The 14329-nt window shown below is 38.4% G+C and overlaps 1 protein-coding gene and 1 long non-coding RNA gene across 4 annotated transcripts in view; one reads left to right on the forward strand and one right to left on the reverse strand.

Annotated features, from left to right (window-relative positions):
* Positions 1 to 14329, reverse strand: part of RPAP2 (RNA polymerase II associated protein 2) — an 86003-nt gene that overhangs the window by 33237 nt on the left and 38437 nt on the right. For all 3 annotated transcript variants that reach the window (XM_056815353.1, XM_016429830.2, XM_016429829.2), the window contains one exon: positions 10449 to 10517. In XM_056815353.1, coding sequence (XP_056671331.1) covers positions 10449 to 10517 — 69 coding nt within the window. The remainder of the gene's footprint in view (positions 1 to 10448; positions 10518 to 14329) is intronic.
* On the forward strand, positions 9413 to 11462 carry LOC130457069 (uncharacterized). Its single transcript, XR_008916061.1, has 2 exons — positions 9413 to 9688; positions 11266 to 11462. It is a non-coding gene; the product is annotated as an uncharacterized LOC130457069 (long non-coding RNA).

Here is a 14329-nt window from a genome sequence, read left to right on the forward strand (position 1 = left end):
CCAAGACACAAGAGTGGTAAGGGCTCAGCAATGTGGGTTAAATGACTTGCCCAGGGTCATACAGCTAGGAAGTGTCAGGCCAAATTTGAACCTAGGACCTCCTGTCTCTAGGTCTGGTTCTCAATCCACTGAGCTACCTAGCTTCCCCCTTTACCATATAGTTTTAAAAGATACTTTGCTGAGTTCATTTCAAAACCATTATCTGGAAAACTTAACTACGATAAAAGAAAAACTTTGATTGCAAGAGGCTGTTAGTCAAATCCACTGACATGTTTTTCTTATAACAGATGGTTTACGCTCTGACACTGTTTGCATTTAATGCATTAAAGATTACCTATTAATAAGGAAGCAGGGATGCTTTCCACTGATATTTCTAATTATAAAAGAAACAAGTTCTTTGTAACTCACTTTATGATGATAAACTGCAATAAGGTTTATTTAAAGGGTGGGCCTGACGACTTTAAAACTTTATATCTAAATCCTGTTTGTGACAGGCCTTTAGAGAGTTGATAGAGCAACATGCTTTATTTCCATCATTGCTACTATAAAGCAACATTTCTCAGATTCTCAAAATTTATGCTTCTGAGTTTAGTTTCTGTTTTTTAAAACACCTTTTTTTGAAAGGAATAAAAGACAAAAATAAATGACTTTTTCTACAGCAAAAAATGTCTTAAAAACACCAAGTCATCATTCTCTCCTTCAGTAAATAGGTGCACCACTCAGTAACAAATGTCTAAACATCAAACACAACCACTAATCACCTTCCTGAGAGTTTTAAACCAGAAATGTTTAAGCTCAGTTTCAGAACATCTCCTGAATCATCATGTGACAGTCATGTCAAAAGTTCCCATTAGCTTCCCCTTTTATACTACAAAAATAATCAAGTGCATCTCTCATTAGACGTCTCAGTGATAGTCTTACTCTGAACTAATCTAAAGGAATCAAACTTCATTTCTGTATATTGTGAATAAAGTAATGGAATATTCAGAATTCAACTAAAACCCAAGATTTGCACAAGCAAAATCCCTATTGCTGAGTAATTCAAAAATGCATGGTACCACTTGGAATAAAAGGAAGTCAGATCACACTATGTGGGAGAGATTCCACTAGTACAAGAAACTGAGCCAAAGGTCCAAGTATCAGAGGAAAGGTCAAAAATAATTCAGGATGGCCAATTAAAGCTTGCGAATCACCTGCTCCTATAATGAGTGTAGGAACAAACACATTAGAGCTATGAACCCTTCCAAAGTTTGAAGCTGCATGTTTCAGTTATAATGTGTATTTTATAAGCCAATTACCAAATGATCTGAATGTGAGTGTACACAGCTATATTTAAAGAGGTGTAAATATGGTGATATCTTAGAAAGGTCCCAGAAAACCGCCTGCATGTGCAGATTTCTAAGGAGTCCGCTATTCTTCAGGATGGCAACCGAGGGCACAGACTTAGTCAGATTCTTCCTTTCATGCCTGGTGACTCCAGAGGGGTAATTCTCCAGAGAGTCTCTCTGGAGCCGTTTACCTAAAGTGGCTGCACGTGTCCACTGATGGCTTTTGTTTGGTGATCACGGCCATGTCCAGCTTGTTTAATTACTACTTCCCAAAGCTTACACGCTACTCCCTAAATGGCTAAGGCAGCAGCACTAAAGCTTTTAGAGGGAATACACCATTGCACAGGCCTTGCCCATGAAGTGGACCACAGTTCACTGGAACCAGCCAGTTCAAATAAACAAAATGGAAACAGACATTTCTAGCAAACTATCTTGAAAGCTTTCCATTAGAGTCTACCAGGGGTATAAGCTGAGAACAGCAAGTGTCCGTGTTGGAGTGGCCCGTGTCTTTTCTTCCCTTTTAGTCTTTGCTAGTAATGCTGAATAGGTATTTTTCTGCTACATTTGATAGCTAAAAATCCCCATGAAAAACAACATATGAACCTCTCTCTGGCTTCCCACTGAGCTTACCTAACCCTTCCAGGAATGTCCAATTAACCTACCAGAATTCAAGGGAGTGGCCTATTTTCCAAAGCTCTCCAATCGAATTTGAGTAGAATGAATACATTTAAAGTACAAATACTATTTGACTTCTGGTCCTGCTGGTAATTTGTGTTCCTGATGCTTGGCCAATTTCAAATACACGTGGTTCTTAAGAGTAGTCTTACAGCACATGTATGAATTTCTACTGGTCATTATGCATCCTGATATCCTCCCTCAAAGCTTACTTCTGGCTCTGAGTTTCAGTCTCTCTTCTTAAGGTCCCTTGGGCTAAAGGTTCATAGCAGAGGATGAAGGAACAGCTCCCTATCATTTTGAGGGTATGTTCTATGTATGTACAGCCTGAGAGGTCTGCCATTCAAAACCCTCCACATTCTCACTACATTTCCAGACTTATTTCCTATTAATGTCCTACATGCCTTCCATTGGACTACTAGCCAGCTGCTCAGTGTTCCTAGCCTTACATTTCCACATGTTCCTCAATGCCTAGAATACCCTCCCTGTTTATCACTGCCTCTCACAATCTACTTTCTTGCATCTTGGGTGCCTTTCCTCCAGGAAACCTTTTCTGATCTATTCCTCTCCCCCCGGTCATGTTTTCTCTTTCCTCACTGCTTTAGCGTATTAACTTCTTTATTCATGTACAAGGATGTAAGTTCCTTGAAGGTAGAGACCAGCTATCTTTACAGTACCAGCCACAGGGAGAGGTTTAATAAAGATTTCTTGAACTCTGATGCAGTAATACATCTGAGTATCTATATGTATATGCATACAAATACATGCACACATGCACACTGTGGTCCCTATCGAGGAGAGGAGGAATATGTCCAGTAAACCCTCAAAACAATTTTTAAAAAAAGCTGGTCAGAGCAAACAGCATGAGACCATGGTAGAGTGTTTCTAGAGTCTAAGATAATGAGATAACAATGAATAAAGAAAAGCTCCGAGGAGTGTGATTGTTTTAAAGGATGTCCTCATGCAGTATGTCTGGGAAAAACCAGTCTCTTTATGGTTTTAGGTTTTTCTCTTAAACCCTTACTTTCTGTCTCAGTAACAACTCTAAGACAGAAAGGCATGGGATAGGCAATGGGGAAGTGATTTGCCCAGAGTCATATAGCTAGAAAGTGTCTGAGACCAGATTTGAACCCAGGATTGCTAGTCTTCAGGCCTGGTACTCTCTCCACTGAGTCACTTAGCTGTTCCCCCAGTATCTTTAGGTGTAAACATCCTTCAAAGTGGCTGGTCCTATTCACCAGAAACTTAGTTTACCTCACAAATACCAATGAATGAGCACAGTGCCCAGCACACCATAAGCTCTTATTAAATGGCTGCTTGTTGAATGTGTCTGTGGACTGACTATGTAAAAGGCACTATTCTAAGGGCAAGAAGACAAACACCAAAAAAGCAGCTCTTGCTACATGAGAGAATATGTTCTACTGTGAGAATGACAGGAAAAAGCAGCAAATTCACTTTTATGAAGCAACACAGAGCATGAAAATGTGAGAGAAAAATGTGATTCTGCAGATTCAATGCTTCCTTCCTTTCAATTTAGCCATCAAGAAGCCTGCCTTTCAAAACTTTGCTGGTGGAGTTGTGAATTGATCCAACCATTCTGGATGGCAATTTGGAACTATACCCAAAGGGCGCTAAAAGACTGTCTGCCCTTTGATCCAGCCATAGCACTGCTGGGTTTGTACCCCAAAGAGATCAAAAGGGAAAAGACATGTATAAGATTATTCATAGCTGTGCTCTTTGTGGTGGCAAAGAATTGGAAAATGAGGGGATGCCCTTCAGTTGGGGAATGGCTGAACAAATTGTGGTATATGTTGGTGATGGAATACTATTGTGCTAAAAGGAATATGAACTAGAGGGATTCCATATGAACTGGGAAGACCTCCAGGAACTGATGCAGAGTGAAAAGAGCAGAACCAGGAGAACACTGTACACAGAGACTGATACACTGTGGCACAATCGAATGTAATAGACTTCTCCATTAGTGACAATGCAGTGATCCAGGACAACTCGGAGGGATTTATGAGAAAGAACACTGTCTACATTCAGAGGAAAAACTCTGGGAGTAGAAATACAGAAGGAAAACAACTGCTTGATCACATGGTTCAATGGGGATATGATTGGGGATGTAGACTCTAAACAACCACTCTGGTTCAGTTATCAATAATAAGGAAATAGGTCTTGTAGATCAATGACACATGTAAAATCAAGTGGAATTGCGCATTGGCTATAGGGAGGAGAGAGGAAAAGAACATGAATCATGTAACTATGGGAAAATACTCTAAATTAATTAAATTAAATTTTCAATTAAAAAAAAGGAAAGAAACCTGCCTTTTCCCCACACAGTGAAGTCAACTCACACTATGTGTGGGCTCCCACATTCTCAGTACAGGCCTTGGTACTGGTGACAGGACAGCTGAGGCCCACCATGACCTTTTGTTTTTATATTACAGACCAACTTGTTCAGTAAGGGCTGAGGGCTTCCTACAGGGAGATTCAAAAGGAGAAAAAGGTGGCAAGGAAGCACAATGAGCTCTTATGACTACTCTGGTATCCCACTGATTGAGGACCACATCCTGAGGAAGTGGAAGGGACCATGGACCCCTGAAGGCTCTGCTGGTGAAGCATATCCTGGGGGCCAGGGTCCTCCTGAGCAGATATGGGGCTTCCACTATGGGCCTGAACATCAGGCTGTGTGAATTTTAAAACTACTCCACCCTACTTAGACCGTACTTTAAAAGATCTGATTTAGCTATTTCCTGATTAGTAACAATGGAGATACTTGGTCTAACAGAATCAAGTCTTGAGAACTCTACATTGCTCCACCCTACTTAGTTTAACAAGGTAAAAAATGTCTGCACCATACTGAAGGATTAAGTATCTGAGGAAATGGCCTTCAACAGACATGTGAAGAAACAGCCAACAGACCCCTGGGCTGTCCTAAGTCAAGTTAAGCTATCATTGGTATGGATGAGATGCAGGAAAGTGACGTAAAACTGTCTATATAAGGCACAGCACTTCCTTTCTTCTCTCTCTTTCCCTGGAGAGGCAACTCTGGCTGGCAGCATGCTAAGCATTCCGACATCTTGAGTTTGCCCTTGAGCTGATTTAGGTTCAGGCATCTTGGCTGAGCCCTTTTTGGAGTTCAGGCTGATTCCTTCCTCCTTACTCTCCAAACCCTTACCTTCCTAGAGCCTCTGGTCTTCCTCCTGGCACTGGCCGGGCAGGAAAAATCCTACACCCTTTCCTTCTTCCTTCTTCTTAATTTCTTTCCACTATATCAGTTAAATCACCATAAATTTCCAGCTGACTTGGTTACATGTTTTTTATATTTGGGATATCCATGGCGACCAAATAATTAACATAGTTTAGGTCACAATGTTAAAATTATCCTTTACAGTTTGCCCAACTCAGAGGCTCATCAGTCCATGGCCTGGTCACCCCATGGTGATGGCTTTGGTAGTTCTTCTGGCCCCAACAACTGCCCACTTTCAGTAAGGCAGCTAGGGAAGGGAGGAAGTAGATCAAATGTTAGACCTGGGCAAGTCCTTTTATAATTGTCTGCCTCAGTTTCCTCACCTGTAAAATGGGGCAAATGATAACACCTCCATCCCAGGAGAGTTGTGAGGATCAAATGAGATCTTCTTTGTAAAGTGTTTCGCAAACCTTAAGGCCTGCATCAATGCTGGCTATTATTAGCCTGGCTTCAGACAGTATAGATGGAAAAGGCATTTATACCAAGAACAAAGATTTCTGAACTACTGAAGAAGAGGTCCACTTAAGAGTACAGGGGAGCCCATTTCTCTACAGAATGTCTTTAATCATGTCTATAAAAAGGCAGGCATCAGGACGCTGTTCCAGAACACTGTCTCCTCCCCTACTGTAATGCTATTTCTTTTGGAAAACCAGCTTCAATTTGCAACATCTTGATAGAAGCTTTTCCAAGAATGCAACACCTGTAAATCAACATTCTTGATGACTCAAATACTCCAATCAAGAACTCATCCACTTCATCCCTTGCTCTCAGACTTAAGGGCAATGTAGGGGGCAGCTGGGTTGCCCAATGGATTGAGAGCCAGGCCTGGACATGTGAGGTCCTGGGTTCAAATATGGCCTCAGACCCTTTCTAACTGTGTGACCCTGGACAATGGGCCCATTGCCTAGCCTTACCACTCTAATCCTTGGAATCAAAACACAGCATTGATTCTAAAACAAAAAGTAAGGATTTCGCTAGGATCTCTTTTTGGTCCTCTCTGCTTCTCTCTCTACACTCCCATTGCTTCAACTTCTACCTCTGTGGAGATGATCCATATGACATCTCCACCTACATGTAATACATCCCAAGCTCCAAGCTCCTCTTATAAGCTTTCTTTTCTTTCTGACTTCTCCATTCCTGTCTGTAGCTCTACTACTCACCCTCTTTCTATCTCCACATATTCATTTTTGACGGTTCTCTAGGGCTCACCTTTCTCCCTTTCCCTCCAGATCCAATCAGCTACTGCAAAATCTTGTGAATTGCATCGTTGTCTATTCCCTCCTACAATCACTCTGGTCCAGGGCCTGGACCTCTACAATGGACAATTAATTAACATCTTTTCTCTCTGTGCCTGCTCTCTCTTCTCTTCTCTTCTCTTCTCTTCTCTTCTCTTCTCTTCTCTTCTCTTCTCTTCTCTTCTCTTCTCTTCTCTTCTCTTCTCTTCTCTTCTCTTCTCTCTCTCATTTCTATCCTTGATAATATTCTTAAAGCACACATCTATGCTAGGTACTTAATAAGTGTTCACTGACTAATGGATGGATTCTTCCCTATCTCTCATCAATTACAATCAAGTAATTACTAAATTATGTCAATGTCACCTCTGCAAATCTTAATCTTCTCCCAATTCCTCCTTACGATGACCTTAATAAACAACTTCAATATCATTTATCCCACTGAAATAGTCCCAATATAACCTTTCCCCCCAACATATATTTCTATTACTACTCTTCCCCCCCCCATTTGTTTTCCAAATAGCTGCCAAAATATTTCCTAGGAATAATCCTGGCCTCTCTCACACACACACATGTGTATATATCATGTACTTATGATCACAGCCAGAAATCTCATGGAAAGTGGGCTATACCCAGTGCTGCAGAGGAGAAAGAGTTTAGACAGGATTCCTCTGGGAAGATAAGCTGTACTTTTGCCATCCCTTAAACCCTGATATTCTGTGAGATGTTACATGGCTGCAAATCATGGAATATAATAATCTCCAAAGAATCAAAATGGTGGGTATGATGAGTAGGTGTGGCATGTTATCAACGAGGACTTACATATAAGCAGTGACCAAAGAGAGATCACCCAGATCATCCCAATGGGTTGTTGACCTCCACCTGGTTCTTCTCTTCCACAGTAAAGATCATAAGCAATTTGTATCCGTCTATCCCAGGTACCTCTTGACTATATCTTCCCATCAAGTCATTACCATGATTTGCATAATGATGCTGAAAAACTCCTGCCTGTTCACCCAAGCCCCAGAACTGATAATCTTTGGGTCCAGTGGTTCAACCAACACCAAATCTTCCTAACTGTATTATCAATTAATAGATATCTATTCAACTGAACCACAAGGATATCATGATAGGGGTCTGTCAAATTACTGAAATCCAAGTATACATACATTTATGTAGCATTTTCTTAACAACCTTGCAAGGGGTAGCCATAACTAGGGTATGGCAATGAGCATTTTTCCCTGGGGCCCTGGTTTTAACAGTTCAAAAGTTTTAAGTAATTATTTTAAAAAAATTTATACTTTTGGGGGCAACTGGATGGCTGAGTGGATTGAGAGCCAGGCCTAGAGATGGGAGGCCCTAGGTTCAAATCTGACCTCAGACATTTCCCAGCTGTGTGACCCCGAGCAAGTCACTTGACCCCCATTGCCTAGCCCTGACTATTCTTCTGCCTTGGAGCCAATACACAGTATTGACTCCAAGACAGAAGGTAAGGGTTTATTTAAAAAAAAATATATATACTCCTTCAGCAGCACAGAAACTATTGAGTTTTGCATCTAGTAAGCAATTAAATTATTTAAAATAGGAAACTACCAACTTTCTTCCCCCAAATGATGGCAATCTAAGTGAGGACTTCCCAATCCAACTCCATTTTATCCCCAAAGCAGCTTTTAAATCTCCCTATGTCTCTATCTTCCCCGAATAGTACAATGGTCCAAGGTATATGTTCTAGAGTTTCCCTTCTTCCTCAATCTCATTTGTTACTTTATTATTTTCATACACTACAAAGTTGTTTTGAGGGTATATTTCATGTAACTTAGTCTAGAACCCAAAATTATAATTATAATTCTACTCAAGAGTTCTAATCTTGGATGGAAAAAAAAAACATCTTTTCTATCTGGGGGCAATGGCAATAAAAAAAATGAACTCAACTCTTGGACCACCTTCAATTTCTCTTCTTTCTCTCAATTTGCTTTTATATAAACCCTCACCTTCCGTCTCAGAATCAATATTATGTATTGGTTCCAAGGCAGAAGAGTGGTAAAGGCTAGGCAATGGGGGTTAAGTGACTTGCCCAGGGTCACACAGCTGGGAAGTGTCTGAGGCCAGATTTGAACCTAGGACCTATCATCTCTAGGCCTGGCTTTCAATCCACTGAGCTACCCAGCTGCCCCCAATATCAATGCATCTTAAAGACACTACTATTCAGGAAACTGAGTTTTATACTCTTAATTTCAAAAGCTGGTGAGTATGAAGTTTTATTACTTCTCTCTATAAAAGCCAAACTCAATAAAGTTGCTATTTTTTATGAGTCAATGGCTCCTAAAAGAAAGGTTTCTTACCTCTGCACTTAATCCTAAGTGAGAAAGGAACATAAGACTTAGAAGACCTATTAAAGATTTCAATATGTTTTCTGCCATTTGCATTTTGTTTTCTCTGATCAAAGAAAATTGGATACAATGGTTTCACAAGAGAAATGGTTGTCCCAGCCATCACAATGCTTATAAGACAACCTGGCTATATTTAAGAAAACATCCTATCAATTACTGACTTTTAAAAAGCCAGATTCTGAGATTACTGTCATGTCTCTGACTTGGCAGAAAAAAAATGCCATTTCTCCTTTAAAGTCATTAAATTAGTTAAGCACAGTTAAAATAATTTCTCTGTAGTGTTTACAACAAGGCATCAGAGAGCAAGTGAGCAAAGACACTAATATATTTTGTTAGTAACCAAAGTAATTACAAAAAAATTATGAATTTCATGAAATGTGAGAAATTCTGAAAAATTCATAAGATCTGTTTCATAAAATTACCAAGTCAACTGGAAGCTTGAATGGTAAAAATGACAATAGATTTGTTCTTATGGTTGATAAAAAATTTATAGCAAGGCCTTCAAGTAAAGTTACTTTCTGTGTTCTGATTTAATGAATCAAATGAGCAGTAGGTGGGCAGGGTGACCTAGACAGACCCAGCTCACTGAAGCCTGTGCTAATAATGCCCCTGGTACAGCCTTTCTTGGGACAGTAAAGCCAGAACAATGTGTCAGACTGAAGCAATATCAAAGCAAATGCAAGCAGGGCTGGGCAGGCTCATGTTGGCCCATGACACTTCTTGACTTGGGAATGCCCGCTAAGTACTTTTATGTCCTACAGGCTTCAGTGACCCAACAAGCCCCAAAGCAGCCTGAGCAGCAGCAGTGTGGTAAGAAATGGTCCCTGAAATAAGATTTTTTTCAATTTTGTAGTTCAAGCTGAAGAATACACTAAGATTACTTGATGGTTTTAACCCTTTTGAAAGGCTCATCCTGAGAACTCACCAGTGATTTCTTAAAAGGCGAATGAGTGTTAAATGTTTTATGTGGATTTGTGTAACAGGATTGTTTTTATTTCTTTTAAGTGCATTGAACTTTAAAATTTTATATTAACTGGGGAAAACAGGGTCTACAGGGATTTTTTGGGATGCCATTAATGATAAAATATGTGGAAGAAAGGAAATCTTATCAGCTGGGAGAGTACGTCAGAAATACCTAAACAACAAGACTTTTGGGATGACCACCAAAACGTTTTCATTCAATACCAAATGCACACTGATAGGTCTGCCTTCCATCTTTCCAATTTCCAAAATTTTCCTGTTTCAAAAGGGAATAACTGAAATAGCCCTTGCTACAAAATCTGCAGAATGAAAGTTTTTAAAAATGCAAAAATACAAGTGATTAGGGCATATGCATACAAAAACTACAGATCACTTAAGAAAGCATTATTCTTCCCAACATACAGAAGAGTAAAACAAGATAAAGAGAACTTTTACAATTTAGTTTCAAAAGTTAACTAATGATATTTTCTTTTCCAAACAAAATTCTTCCAAATATACATGACTTTTGGACATCACACACACACACACACACACACACATGTACTACTTATAACATTACTTAGAATTTAACAACTGAGTGTATACTTACACTGAAAATAATACAATAGCAATTAAGGTCCATTCTGCGGGCTTGTGAATGATGTTTTTATTTGTTAACCTGAAAAACAGTGAGAAACAGGATGGTAAAATCACAGGATTTCAGAAATGGAAGACATCACAGAAGCCATCTAATTCAATCCACCTTTAAAGCCCTCCACCCAGTACTGTCCCCTCAGTTTCAAGCAGACCATTCCACCATCACAGGTAGAATTATCACAGGTAACAGAGATTCATTAGCAGAGTAGTCTCAATTTACTTCAGATGCCTCAAGCCCAGGATGGGGTGAAGCTGAAAGTTTTCCTTCATTTTGGACACTAGGCACCATTAATGCAAGGTGAGCTCTGAAGCTTTTCCAGCAGCCCTGTTGTGACACTATTATTCCATACTGATCCTTGAAGGGAAGGGAATAAGTAAACAGAGGATTTGCTGAGGCATTCTAGATAGTGAAAAAATCAGTTCTCCATTATTTCCAGATGAAATACTATTTATAGCAATATGAAAACAAAAGCCAGGTAGTATAAAAAAGGCTGCTTGGTATTTGTTAAAGGAAAGGGTTTATGGGCCTACCATGGTATATAGTAGTAGACAGATGGTATGCATATAGTTTTCATTTGATAAATGCCATTCCATTTCAAACAAAATAATGATCTTGCTTTGCCTTTACACAAACAATACTAATTGAATAGAGATGGGAACCAAGAAATGGTATGGAAATTACATAGGTATTTATTGAAATAACTTTAGTCCTATCTTTAAACTTATTTACAACCTCTAACCCATCCTTTTTTTTTTGTTTTGTTTTAAAGAAAATAGGACAAAGAACCAACTGGCTGGATTTTGCCTCCTCTTCTGGCCTTGCCCAGCCCTTAGTAGAAGGGCAAAGGAACTCTGGAATAAATAAAATGGGCACTAGGAGTTCAAGAGGCAGCAAAGAATGGACTAAAAAAAGGACTGCAAAGACTGCAGGACTAAATCTTCATTCAATAAAATTTCATTAAAACCATTCGAAAGCCAAGTTTCATCCTTAGAATTCTATGTTTGGCAAATGCTTCTCACCTACTTGAATTCTTGAGAAGTTCTTTGAATTCTAAGTAATTGTTGCACTGAAAAAAAGAAAAACACCAAAAAACCAGCTGTGGATTCTCCAACAGCTCCCTTAAGGTAGATTATTGCTCTGGGAATACTGCCAAGGAATTAGTCCAGTAAAAAAAAGTTAACATCTTGTTTGGAGTCACCCTGGAAATGATTATTTAGCATTCTGTTCATTTACTGCAAGCCCCTATGGTTCTAATTCTTTAATAGGCCACTTTCCTATAAGCAGTTTTAACTGTAAAATTAGGCACACATACCCATAATCACAATATACCCAGTGGGATCTAGAAGAACTGACTATTCTAGCATTTAAATATAATAAGAAGACCAGCTTTCACAGAATCACAGAGTTAAGAAACCACCGAGACAATCTAGACCAGGGTTCTTGACCTTTTCTGAGTTACTGTTCTCTTTGGGAGCAGTCTGATTAAATCTACAAACCCCTTCTCTAAATGATATTTTTAAATGAATAAGATAAAATGGGATCACAAAAGAAATCAATGATATCAAGATAAAGATGTAATTTTTTTTTTCTTATCCAAGTTCCCAGACCCCAGTCCAATCAAATCCAACCTGAAACTAAGAATCATCCCAACAGGTTAAGAGATTCAGTGATGGAGATAACACTACCTGAGGCAGCATGTTCTGTTTTAGGATAACTCATTTTTAAATCTATTTTCCCTAACAATCAATTTCAACATGTTTCTCTGTAGCTACTCCTGATTGCTCCAAAGGCAAGCAGAATTAAGTCTCTTTTTTTTTAGATGGTCACCCTTTTAATATGTGAAGACTTTTCCTAAGGCTAATTGAGCAAGGCTCCCTCAGAGGTCATCACATGGTCTCCAGTTCCTTCATCCTCTTGACTGCTATCTTCTGTATATATTCCTGCTTAGTTTCTTTCCCAAAATAATTTCTTACTGTGTGGGCAAGTAATAGAAAAGGAACTTATATGTGTCTGTTATAGATGCTGTATTGACATCAATTTTAAAACAAATAAAAAGTACCAGGGTTGTTTAAACAGGCAGAATTATAAAGACCAGTAAATATAACTCCCTTTTCTTGTTTTTAAATGCCTTGAAAGTTTTTAAAAATAACTTAAAGATTATATAAATGCTTAAGATGCAGCATTTTCAGGGGTAGCATATGGGCAAGTTGTTTAATTTTTCCTTTGTCATATCCATAGCTTGATGTTTATTAAATTATTAGATTAGTTGCATTCTATCATTCAATTAGTGAAATTGCAGTATTTGAAACAAATAGCTAAGTACAAATACTGTTATTTCCCAAATACAATTATAGCTACTAAATGAGTCTTTAAAAAAAACAACCCTAAATGTTTTCTGTCCTAAAATGAAACAGAATTTTTAAAATGCCTTGATCAATCCTGATGTCAGCAACAAACATTACTAAGAATCTTCTGATGGAAACGCTATGACAAGTAAATAACATGTAAAGTTCCAGTTACTGTGCTGACATCTAATGGAAAAGACAGCTCTGACCCACAAGGGAAAAGGTTCTTCAAAGAACACAGAGAGCAGCTTCAGGCTTATGCTTTACAAGGTCTCTTTATTGATCCAAGCCCCAGAAGCAATCGCCCTTGTTCTTAAATAGAGAAATATAGTTATTGGTGTCAATTAACTCTACCACAGTATGAGTATTGATTGGCAAGGTCTCAACACCAGCAAGTGTCATCAATCTGTTACTTTCAAAAGTCCACTAAAGATTCAGCCTAGAAACAGACACAAACAATTGTGGTGGCATTCTCTTCCAGAAGTAAGTCTGGAGGATCCCAACTTTCTGAGTTAGTCATTTTAAACAATTCTGACTAAATCCATAGGTAAAAGATACTTTGCAGTAAACAATCAAGGCAATCACTATTAGAGACAAACTGGTCTCATAAAAGTCTCAGAAGAAAACTTCCCAAAAAACATTTAAAGGTTAGCGCCTAGTAAGGATACTGCTGACTCATTTTTTTTCTACCTTGCTTTTATCCAAATTAAATCATTTTCAACTCAAATGGAAGGGACCAATTGATTAGAAAAGGCTTCAAGAATAAGGCTACTTTTGCACCAAATAATATAGCACCCAAATTTCTAATGGAGAAACTAGGAGAATTGAAGGAAGAAATAGACAGTAAAACCATATTAGTGGGAGACTTAAACCAACCATTATCAAATTTAGATAAATCAAATCAAAACATAAATAAGAAAGAGGTAAAAGAAGTGAATGAAATCTTAGAAAAATTAGAATTAATAGACACATGGAGAAAAATAAATAGGGATAAAAAGGAATACACCTTCTTCTCAGCACCACATGGCACATTCACAAAGATTGACCATACATTAGGTCACAGAAACATGGCACACAAATGCAGAAAAGCAGAAATAATAAAGGCAGCCTTTTCAGATCACAAGGCAATAAAAATAATGATCAGTAATGGTACATGGAAAACCAAATCAAAAACTAATTGTAAATTAAACAATATGATACTCCAAAATCGTTTACTTAGAGAAGAAATCATAGAAACAATTAATAATTTCACCGAGGAAAATGACAATGGCGAGACATCCTTTCAAACCTTTTGGGATGCAGCCAAAGCGGTAATCAGAGGCAAATTTATATCCCTGAGTGCATATATTAACAAACTAGGGAGAGCAGAGATCAATCAATTGGAAATGCAAATAAAAAAATTCAAAAGCGATCAAATTAAAAACCCCCAGCAGAAAACCAAACTAGAAATCCTAAAAATTAAGGGAGAAATTAATAAAATCGAAAGTG

Source organism: Monodelphis domestica, chromosome 2 (genome assembly GCF_027887165.1).
Source record: "Monodelphis domestica isolate mMonDom1 chromosome 2, mMonDom1.pri, whole genome shotgun sequence".
NCBI classification, from domain to species: Eukaryota; Metazoa; Chordata; class Mammalia; order Didelphimorphia; family Didelphidae; genus Monodelphis; species Monodelphis domestica.